Consider the following 11,641-nt stretch of genomic DNA (forward strand, 5'->3'; position numbering starts at 1 on the left):
CACATCCAGATGACTTACATGTCAGTAGAGGCATGGGCCATTCTGAAGGATCTGTATGAGACAGATAATACATCCCGGATCTTGACTCTTCAGCGTTAACTCTACAATATGGATATGGATGAGGGAGATTCGGTACATGACCACTTGATGAAGGTCAAGGTGGTGACGGATCAACTACTTAGGAGGCTACCACAGAGTTTCAAGAGCTTTGTTACGACTGTGATAGCAGGACAGAGGGCCAAACCTCTGACTTTTGAGGAGTTGGGTCCGTTACTTCTCCAGCAAGAAACTAGGGAGAAGCTCTACAACATAGACAAGGCGTTGCTGGCAAAGGACAAGGCAAGCCTAACAATGGCAACAAGCCCAAGAAGGATGATTCTAGAGATGAAGAGGACACTTCGAAGAAGAGGAGTACAAGAAGAAATGCTTCTATTATGACGAGCCATGCCTTTTTGCGAAGGATTGCCAAAAGAAGAAGGCGAATTAGAAGAAGAACAAGGAGTCCGACTCAGATTCAAATGGTGATACAAAAGCCAAAGCTAAGGTGGTAATCAAAGAACTGTTCTTGGTGACATCTCCATGTGTTACTGAGCTCAGATATGCCGACCTAGAAGTCACAGTGAAGATGTCTAACATTGAGATTGGGGCCGACGGGGAGTCAAAGACCTTTGTAAAGGTGAAGAACAACATGGAGTGCTTGGACTCTTCCAAGTGTGTGGCTGTTAATACTAACATGAGGGTGGATTCCATGGAATGTCCTAGGGTTTCAAGTTCAAATGGTTGCTATAATTCAGAAGGGGGTTGTCATTACAAAGGTTATTGGTATGTGCCTCCATGAGGTGCATTGTATGTGTTCAGAGCAAGCACACAAGCAGTATGAAATGGAAGGAAATGACCTTCTTTAAAGGCGCAAGGGAAGTGTAGGTGCTTCTTCAAATCTCGGGACACAAATTGCTTGGAGGTGATTATGGACTAGGTGTGTTGAAGCCAGAAGATTACTTGCTTGAGAGCTCAGTGAGAGTTCTATAGAAATACGGCGCAGCTGAGAGATCGTTTGACAACAACGATAGTACAATGACCAAAAAATAGACACAATAGAGCAAAATAAAAATTTTCTATCACCGAATAAGATACAACTGATGGTGCTATCCACCTGTGCGAGTAGAGCTTCGATGGCAATCCAAACAAGATCTGGATGGAAAAAGACTTGAGGTAGGGATAGTGGCATTCGATGATGAGGCTTGAGAAGTAGCCTCCTTACATAGCCCTTCGTAGTAGACCGATTCCACCACACTAGTGGGTTGGCAGTGGCACATGCATACTAACTTAGCACATAGCGTGACTAAGTGTGAGGACGGTGGCACATGTTTGCTTGAATTTCGTCATCGGCCAAAGACCATTGACCACCCACCACCGACCAAGCGCGTGTAAGAAAATTCACACGTGAATGCTTGCGTGCATGCCACGAAGGGCATACTGTCGCAAGCCAGAGCATACTAGTAGACCCTGGACCCCGCTACTAGGGGTGTTGCTTCCAAACCCCCAGGATTAGAGACACTGCTCCCGAACCCCCAAGGATAGATTGTTCCTTCTACCATCTCCTAACCATCAAACGGTCACCACCATGAGACCTCATCTAGTGTCAAAACTAGGATCCTACCAATGTCCAGTGCTCCAACATGGCTTCTCCTCATAATGGGAGCCTTACAAAAGGTCACTATGGAACATTGGTGGTTACATATGAGAGGTGGGCATTGCACATATACCAACAAGTTCATGGTCCAGGTTATCTGGAGATATTCTTGGGATTTCATTTCTCGATACCATTCTTTTGTTGAGGACCTTGCCAGAGGAAGGCCGGGTTGAAACAGACCCTGAGAGCTGGTGCCTGGAAGACTCCAAGTTGGTCACTCATTATGAGGGGAACAACTGGAAGATGGCAGCGTCTGGATTGCTCAATTTCGAAGGCAAGAACGTGACTAAAGTTGGTGCCATCTGGTGCTACCTTGGATGGACCTTTGTACCAGGATGCTTTGCTTGTGCAAGACCGGACCTGGAGGAGCAAGACACACTGGTTGAAAAGTCAAAAACCAGAATCGACACTGAATTGTTCCAAAGGGTTCCATCGTGGGAGCTGCTGGGGTAACGGTCACCTCCCCATCTGTAAGCCCCCAAATGAGGAGAGCATGGGGGAGAGAGACCTAGGGCTTATGCCCAGAGAAGAGAGCACAAAGGACACGGGTACCTAGCTGTTAGGCAGGACCTGCAAGAGCATAAGGTGGAGCATAGGGCAGCATCAGGGACCCAAGAGCAGAGGCGATGAACTGGCAATGACATCATCCAGGTGTACGGACCTGTACGGAGGCCGCAGCATAGCTTGCAGGGCTGGATCAGATAAGAGATAGAGGCAGACACATGGCTGGATGTGCAGGCTGGATAGGCGCATGTTTGGAGCAGGTTTTGGGCCTGTTCTATGGCCCTGGATTAGGGCATCTAATAGGCGAGGTGGTGCAGCAAAGGGAGGGGCTACAAGTGAGCAGCACCCTGGCCTTATATAGGGCTAGCAGGGCTGGTCGGCTGGCCAACCAAGTGCCAGCTCACAGCCCAAGGATGGAGGCATGTGGGGTCGGTTGGGGCCAGACTGAAGGAGCTGCCAAGTCGGACAGTTTGGAGCCCCTTTGGGGCCAATAAAAGGAGCCCCTTGGGGTGGCATTTTATCAAGAGGCATGCAGTAGGATTGAGCAGCAAATAGGGCAGCATCTGGAGGTGTTGTTCATGCACCAGTGGAGCAGTACTCATCTGTGCAAGTGGGTAGTTATATGGTCACCTCAGTTGGGTTCTATTTTGAAACTATATTTCTACATGATTTGATTGCATTTTAGAAATCAACCAACAGAGGGTACACACAGCGGAAGACTGATAGAATAGTCCAGGAGCTCACACAGTGTGTGTGAAGTGAGGAATCACAAACTTCTTAATGTCCTTTACATAGATGTGCAGACTAGCAGACAGACAATGATCCAAACCATATATAGAATCCGCCAAAACAATATATTTCCGTCCAAAGATATGGACACAATACAAAAAGAGAGATCCAGAGTCCCACCAGGATGTGGTCCTCTGATCTTACCACAAGGTTCCTTCTACTATCTGCTGGATATCTCTAGATCTCTGAGCCCGCGTGCTCCACCTCAAGCATATATAGACTCTCCGTCTAAAGAACTCAGCACCTGCTACCCCAGAAGACAGCCTGGGCTCCAGCGCTAAGTGAGCTCGGTCTGCAGCAACTCTGGCCCTGCTTTGCCTCCTAGATGTAGGCCCAAAGGTGAGGCTGGTGCTGCTCTTTCTGCTCCCTGATCTGCTGGCTTGCTGGATGTGAAACTTCAGTGGCTTTAGGAGGAGCCTAGAATGTGTGCTCAGCACTCTTGCTGTTGTTGTGTAAGCTCTATGAAATGTTCTCTACACAAGCCTAAGAGCTACTGGGACGACTACAAATGCCACACTAGGGGGTTCTTTACATAGGGAAGAGGTGGCCAACCAGCCCTATTACTAGCCAACTTGCCAGCCCTTTGGGGGCCTAAAAAACCTCCATTCCCCCCCCTTATTTGTTTCACTTCTGTCCCATCAGACAACCCCTTGTGAGGGCATGAGCCCCAAAGCCACACATGCTTCAAATTATGATTTAAAGAACCAATGAAAAAGGAAAATTGTGCAAAGTGCCACTCGACATAGTCTCCCTTAAGGGCCAAGTAACAAGAGGCATCGGGTGCCGGTAGCACTGCCCTTACAGAACTAAGGTCGTCGTTGCCCTTGTCTCCCTCCCTGCTCTCTCTCTTCCTCCGTGCTCCCTGGCAGCTTCCATCTCCTCCCTACCATCTCCCTCGTAGTTTCTATCTCCTCCTTGTCAATCTCCCTCGAGCATCTTCCATCTCCTCCCTGCCAATCTCCGCCTGCTTCTCATCTCATCCCGCTCTCCCGTTCAATCATCCTGGTCAAAAGGATGTGAGAGTGCTAAATCTTGGTTGTTGATAGTGAGTTTCTGCAAAGTCTAAATTACGTCGCGGAGGGAGTCGGATGAAGAAGCATCAAGGCAGATAGATCCAAGGAATCGCTGATCACTGACATGTGAGAGAAATAGAGAGGAGGCAGTGAATGGTGGCAACAATTATTATGCCTTGCAAACGATGCGGCAACAGGCGCATGCATGGAGCCCACTCAAGTCCATCACTCCGAATCGAAACGAGGCCGTGTTGTTGGATGTTCGCTCTTTGGGTGCTTTTGAGAAGACAACGGGTGAGGAAGCTTGCGGCTGCTGAGCTAGGAATGACAACGGGAAGCTTTGGGCAGCATGTGCAAATAGCGTAGAGACCTGGGAAGGAGCACAGGTGTCATGAGCAGCTAGGAGAAAAAGGGAGCAGGAAAGCATAGCAAGAAGCTGCATGACCTGGAAGCTGGGGAAGCAGCTACAGAGGGAAAAGCTTGGAGATGGAAGGCGAGAAGAAATCAAAGAGCAACCAGGGGAAGAAGCGAGAGACAACGCAACTACAAACCAGAAGCAATAGAAAGTTTCTTTAAAGTGGCAAATCGATCCGCTTTAGACGCATTGCTACCGATTTAGATGGATAAGCAAACCCGTTACTATAGCCTGCCCCTAGCGAGGCAGTGCTAACAAAACACTCAGTGTGATGTCCATGCCAAGAAAAGTGACTACAAGAGCTGCAGCAGCTAAGTCACAACGTGCAGCCTCCAGTAGCAAGGGTATGGAGCCTAGAAAGTAAATCCAGAATGACTGAATAACCAAACTACCTGATGCAAAGCTAGTAGTATGGTATCCAATGAAGATTTGGAAAGGCGAGATAATAGAATTACAGAAGTGAGTAGAACAAGAATAAGAGAAGCTTGAGGATCTATAAGATATGGCATATCCAGGGGCCAAGAATAAGAGTATTGTGAATATCATAGGACCTCCAGTGAGATGGCATAAGATAACATGCCTCTAAGAATCCTAAAAGGACGATCAATTATTGAGGTCTCGACCAAATCAAAGCATAGATACAAGGAGTGGGAAAACGTAGCAAAAATAGTAGCAATTGGATAAGTCTTTCACATGATTAGAAGAGGATATGGTCCTTCCTTATAGGAATGTGTAAGCTGTCAACCCCTTGGTAAAGCACAGCAAGAAGTATCACCATCCCTGTGGAAATACAGCCTCTCAAAGTTGTACCAATTTTCGCCAAGCTAATGGATCAAGCGAGAGTGTAACCTCTAGGTTTTTTCATTGATATTTTGGTGAAATTTGCAAGAGTAAGATTCAATCTCCAATTACAAACATAAAACCAGACTGAGAGTGGAAAAACAGCTATCGCTTCACGTCAACGACGGAATTACATTCTCCAAAGCTCTCCCTCACTCCCTCTCACTCAACATACACTAGGGCCCAGGACAAATTGTCGGGCTGGACCCCCCCGAAGGTCTTTATTCATAGCAGAAAAACTGTTACAGACGTTCAGCATAGAGCTGTCTCGTAAATCTCTATCTCCAAAACGTGAAAAGAATTCCTTCTTTTACAAGAGCTTCAAGCCCCATTCAAATTGGCAACATGCCACTTGTCTGAAATCTAGACTAAATCCTATTACAAGCCACTAAAGGGCCATTCTGGAGTCTTCAAAACTCTCGGTCACTCGAACCGCCTCCTAGATGTTTGTCAGGCTCCCATTTCGCTTAGGAAAAATAATCCTTGCTAGTACCTGCAACAATTAATTAAAGCGCACCACCATGGTACCCATTAATTGTTAGCGCTTTGCATGCAAATAACACACTGTGGACTAATCTTAGTCACGGTGGGCGTCCCCACTGAACACATGTGCACATCTAAACAAATATATATACAAATAAATATATATATTTTCTCTAGTTGACCGGAGTCAACACTCTTGATTATAATTAAAGAGCTTTGACCAAGGGTCAAGGCGCCTTAATCATAGCCAAGTCTCTCCAACCGGAGTTGGCACATCTTGGTTAACCGGGGTTAACCCTCTTGGCGCATGCCAAGTCTTGTTGACCGAAGTCAACACTCTCTGACCGCAATCAGATTTACTTGACTGGAGTCAAGTATCTTTGACCATAGTCAATACTTCGACCATTAAAATAACTCTTTGACCGTAATTAACACATATAAAACTCTTTAATTATGATCAAATAAATGGTCAACTGTACTTTGACTTAGGATATTTACATTGTGGTGACACCTCAACACATTAATTCTTTCAAGGCTTTGCACAACTTGAGTCCCACACTACAATCATGATCCAAATTTGTGAATGGATAGACCACGTGATCTAGCACATTAGAGATGTCAACCATAGAAGAAACAAAAATCAATACTTCAGCCCCTGATCTAGATGTAATAATTCAACAGCATGGGTTGTAACAAGGTGGGCTCACTAGGATGAAGGACCAATGTTAATCATGGAGAATCTACGAGTGTTAACTACACATAGAAATCCATGGTACAGACCAACCACATGTCAGGGCCGAAGGATACATATCAACGTACGGTGGACTCAGCACCAAATATGATCGCCATCCCCACATAACTAGAAAGAAAATCCCATCAAGACTGTACTACCTGGAGACAATTTTATATAATGTTAAAACCCTTTGAATACTGATGATGGATGGAAGCAGACATTGTGAGCTTGTTTTTCTGAACTAGGATACCATGGCTCTCCTGGCCAATGTCTAGCATTACATCATAGAGTAGTCATCAGCAACCTTTGACACTCACCAAATTTTGTGTAGCCCCAACCTAGCAAGCCTGCACTGAGAACTGCTGTAGGAGAGACCTCCGAAAGCAACAGAGAAAAGCTGAGAAATTGTGGCAAAGTACAACAACAAAATTGTGGCCCGATACTACAAACATTTGAGCTCACGACTCACACAACAACTGGCCAATTAGTTCATGAAGGGACTTTTGAAGAGGAAGTAGAATTTCTTCAAGGAGGTTGATCAGTGCCCAACGCTTATACAGATACACATTTGCATCACATAGCAAGACAAACTTTCAAAGCACAATTGGGAGAAAGTTTGTGTCTACCAGTATCGCACGAAGGGAGAACACAGCATGAACCTAGACCCGACTAACTGAGATGGTCGTCCCTAATCAAGCTCAACAAGACGTGTACACCTGTTGACCCATGTCACAAAGGATGCCAAGTGGCCCAAAGACATAAGTTGGCCATTGCTTGTGCCCTTATCAACACATCTGAGGAAATACCCATATATGTATTTAAAAATCACCAGGCTTGGTGATGACTGTCATAAGGCAGCTGCTCTTATATCAAAGATAGAACAGCGAAATATCAGTTACAAAGACGGAAAGTGTTCTTGTGGTGACTATTGGTGACATTACTGCATCAGTAGCAATGTTCCTCTACTGTTGGTCTTCCCAGCAATGGTCTCCAGTGAGCGGAGGAGACATGCACTTTGGACCGTAATTGTCCACCGTTAACTATGGCAGAGTGGTGTGTTCAGAAACCAGTAAGCAGCTCTGAAGAGATGGCTGCTGATGGCTAGCATCATGCAGTATTGGAAGAGTCTATGGGACAACCTCAAAACATGACTAGACTCAAAGATAGGGAGCGGAAGTTACACTCTGGGCCCTATCAGAAATTTCTGGTAAAGACAAAAAGCCTGATAATCCATTGACAATGGTAGAGTGGTGTGTATTCTTAAGATTCAGATGCTGAAGGCTAGGTTCAAGCAGGATAGTGGAGAGCATACCAGACAACCTCAAAGCACAACCGGACATCCAAGACTGAAATGACCCTTCTCACACAAAAATTTGGTCAAGATGTCTTAAATATCTGCAGAGGGCCAGGCTTGAAGGTGCCAATATAAGAACAGGAGCTGAAATTGCAGGCCGTGACCTGGCCTTGTATGTAATTATCATCCTTGGAGCTACATGCTTTGCTGTCCTAAAATGGAGGTTCTTTATGTGCCAGTTTATTAACCTGAATTCACTCAATGAGTACCCCAGATAAGAAGACAGTTGTCCTTGCATGAGTTTAGGTCCTTCTAGGCAGGGACAACAAGGACAATCGGTATACCAGGCGTTCAAGGCAAAGTGGGGTTGAAAGGTGATCAGGTATTCAGAAGTGTGTCAATGGTTTGGGGGGTGCATTAACACCTCGATGTCTGGCTCATGGGCTTAAGGCTGCTCATCTTTTCCCAATCTATTTTTCATTGTGACCACACAATGCTTATTCCTTTTCATAATCACCTGTTTCCTTCAAAACACAGTCCAAAATCGGCACAAATCCTTCCTCCTCCATTATGAAAGATATATCTTTCAGCTTTGCATATATTTCTTTGCTTTGAGGATGTCTCCTATCCCCCAACACAAACGCATGCATCACTCCGTTAGGGTCAGTCAACCAGCTCTTTCCTGGCTTCTTCCATACCTCAGCATTCCTTCTCATTAACTGGATTTTGTCACGTTCCTCCCACATGTGAGCATCTGCATATATGTTTGACATCACAACATACAGTTCAGGGTTTCTTCCATCAATTCTCAATGCATTTTCAAAGGCGTGCCTTCCAATCTCCACTTTCTTCCACTTTCGACAAGCACACAACACGGTGAACCATACCACCACATCAGGTTGGCAAGGCAACATCTCAACCATTGCCACTGCCTTGTCCACTTGGCCTGCACGGCCAAGGATGTCAACAATGCAAGTACAGTGCTCAAGAGTAGGAACAATGCCATAGTGTTTGCTCATCGTCTGGAAGTACTGCTGGCCCTTGTCCAATAGGCCAACATGACTGCATGCAGTGAGAACACTAAGAAATGTGACCCCGTTTGGCTGTATGCTTTCTTGCATCATTCGTTCAAACAAGTGAAAAACATATTCACTCTCTCCCTGGCGGGCAAAACCTGCAATCAGTGTATTCCATGTTACAACATCCCGTGTGGGCAAGGCATCAAACAGCTGTTCAGCATCAAGCATGCTCCCACACTTAGCGTACATATCAATAAGACTGGTTGCCACAATGGCAATACTCTCAAGTCCAGCCCTGCAGATCTGAGCATGGAGTTTCTTTCCCATTTTCAAGGCTGCTGTGTTGCCACATGCTCTCGAAATGCTAACGCAGGCCAAGCTGTGAGGTGACAGACCTTGCTCTTGCATGGATCTATAAAGTTTGAAAGCCTCCTTAGTTTCGTCCTGCTCAGCATACCCCAAGATCATGGTAGTCCAAGTAATTACATCACGATATGGCAACTTGTCAAAAACATGTCTGGCATCCTCCAAGCTTCCACATTTTGCATACATATCCACCAAAGTAGTTCCCACAAATACATTTGACTCGAAGCCAATCTTCAATACTCGGGAGTGAAGGGCTCTACCTTGCATTAGGCATCCTATTTTCACATACTTCCCATCAAATTGTTTCCCATCTTCCACTGCTGCAAGGCTACTGCAAGCCTTCAATGCACCAACTAAAGTACGCTGATCTTGTATGACAATTTCGTGTTGCATCAGTTCATACAAATCCAAAGCTAGCACAGTCTCTTCCTTACTGATATACCCTGAGATCATAGCATTCCAAGAAACGATATCGCAATGTGGCAAACCATCAAAAACATGCCTTGCATCCTCTATACTCACACACTTCACATACATATCCACCAATGTGTTTCCCACAAATGCGTTTGACGCAAAGCCACCCTTCACTATTTGGGAGTGGATAGCTCTCCCTTTCTCCAAGGCCCTTGTTTTCATGAAATTCTTATCAACTTCCGTTCCCATTCCTAATGTTGCAAGGCTACTGCAAGCCTTTAAAAGGCCAACAAAAGTTCGATGATCTGGGATGACACCTTCCTTCCGCATTCGTACATATAATTGCAAAGCCACTTCACCTATTTCCTTCTCAGCATACCCCGAAATCATGGCAGTCCAGTAAACCACATCACGACGTCGCGATTTGTCAAAGACACCTTGTGCCGCCTCCATGTTTCCACATTTGGCGTACATATCCACCAGGGTGGCTTCCACAAATCCATCCGACCCAAAGCCACTCTCCACTACTTGGGAATGGATGGCTATGCCCTTCTCCAGGCACTCTGTTTTCACAAACTTCCCATCAACATGCTTCCCTTCTTCCATGGCTGCCAGGCTAGTGCAAGCCTTTAACGCACCAACAAAAGTTAGAGCAGTCGGTTGGATACCTTGGTTGTGCATCCATGCATACAAATCCAAAGCCAGTCCACCCTCTTCCTGTTTGCTATACCCTAGAATCAGGGCAGTCCAGGAACACACATCACGATGTCGCGATTTATCAAAGATGCACCGTGCATCCTCCATGTTGCCACATTTTGAATACATATCCACCAAAGTGGTTTCCAAGAATCTGTCTGATTCAAAGCCACTCTTCACTATTTGAGCATTGATGGCTCGGCCTTTCTCCAGACACCTTATTTTCACAGATTTCACATTAGTTTGTTTCCCCTCTTCCATTACTGCCAAGCTACTGCAAGCCTTCAACAGGGCAATAAAAGTTCGAGCAGTAGGTTGGATGCCTTCCCACCACATCTGCTCGTACAACTCCAAAGCCAGTGACCCCTCTTCCTGCTTGGCATGTCCATGGATCATGATATTCCACGAAACAACATCACGCTCTGCCATGTTCTCAAACACACGGCGAGCAGCCACCATGCTCCCACGTTTCACATACATATCCAAAAACTTGTTTGCCTTAAAAGGTCGAAACTCTTTTTGCATGTTGTCGGCCTGAATCTCTAGAACCGGCAACCTCTTGTCCGTTGCTTTCCCAGCTCTCCCTACACCAAAGGACCGACCGTCACTTTGAATGCTGCTCAAATCCATTGTCATGGATGCCTTCTTTCCTATGTCGCCTTTAACGCATTGTGGAGTCTGCCCTTCGTCTAGCCAAAGAGCCTCCTTGGTAAAATCTAAAAAATGGACGCTGTCCTGAAAGTTCAATCATCGAAAATCTGAAGCTGCAAATGCTTGACAGCGCGATCGAAGGATTAAAAATTCCACAGCTAGTAACTTACTTTGTCGTTTCTGTTATTCCACCATTCCAGACAATCTTTGAAATGCTCCTGGTGATTCATGGATGACGGCGCCATACTTAGTTGACGCGTGGCTAGCGGCACCCCTAAAATCATAGCTCAAAGGCTTAACTAGAGAACACAATCTAACAAACGTCGCAAACAAAGTAGAGAAAATGGGATTCAAAGGTATCGTACATATAGCAGTCATGACCTGGAGCAGTTATGGCGTTAAGAGGCTCTGGCAGAGTTTTTGTAAGAACGTACATACATTTAAACAAGATGAAGTTTCTTCATTGGGCCTGCCTGGTTAGGTTTTTTCAAATCCTACTTATTTTGAGCTGACGAGTACTAGGCAAAGATGCATGACCATCCTCAACAACTCCCCATCCGAAATCCGAAGGTGGATCTGTGATTCTTAAATTGCTAATCAATTCACCTTTCATACTTGGATTGGTCTTAACCCATGGCTTTGAGACCTTCCATCTCGTCCTTTCATTCCATTAACCTTCCATCTCCTCCTTCCTCCCGAAGATGACCTTCCAGCTCCTCCATTCCATTGAC

General features: G+C 45.6%; 1 protein-coding gene across 2 annotated transcripts; it reads right to left on the bottom strand.

Annotated features, from left to right (window-relative positions):
• Positions 1–6,973: 6,973 nt before the first annotated feature.
• Positions 6,974–11,366, bottom strand: LOC147892275 (pentatricopeptide repeat-containing protein At2g33680-like). Of its 2 annotated transcripts, none has more exons than XM_087389037.1 (3): positions 11,292–11,366; positions 11,081–11,184; positions 6,974–10,994 (listed from the first exon to the last, which is right to left on the bottom strand). In XM_087389037.1, the coding sequence occupies exons 1-3, from the start codon at positions 11,344–11,346 to the stop codon at positions 8,262–8,264; spliced, it is 2,892 nt and encodes a 963-aa protein (XP_087245163.1). In that variant the 5' UTR covers positions 11,347–11,366; the 3' UTR covers positions 6,974–8,261. The 2 variants fall into 2 exon arrangements, with proteins under 2 accessions (XP_087245163.1, XP_087245164.1); XM_087389038.1 differs by having other exon boundaries at positions 11,276–11,333.
• Positions 11,367–11,641: the final 275 nt, after the last annotated feature.

This window comes from Dipteris shenzhenensis, chromosome 17 (genome assembly GCF_047967505.1).
Source record: "Dipteris shenzhenensis isolate YYH24624 ecotype China chromosome 17, Dip_SZ_1.0, whole genome shotgun sequence".
Lineage (NCBI taxonomy): Eukaryota > Viridiplantae > Streptophyta > Polypodiopsida > Gleicheniales > Dipteridaceae > Dipteris > Dipteris shenzhenensis.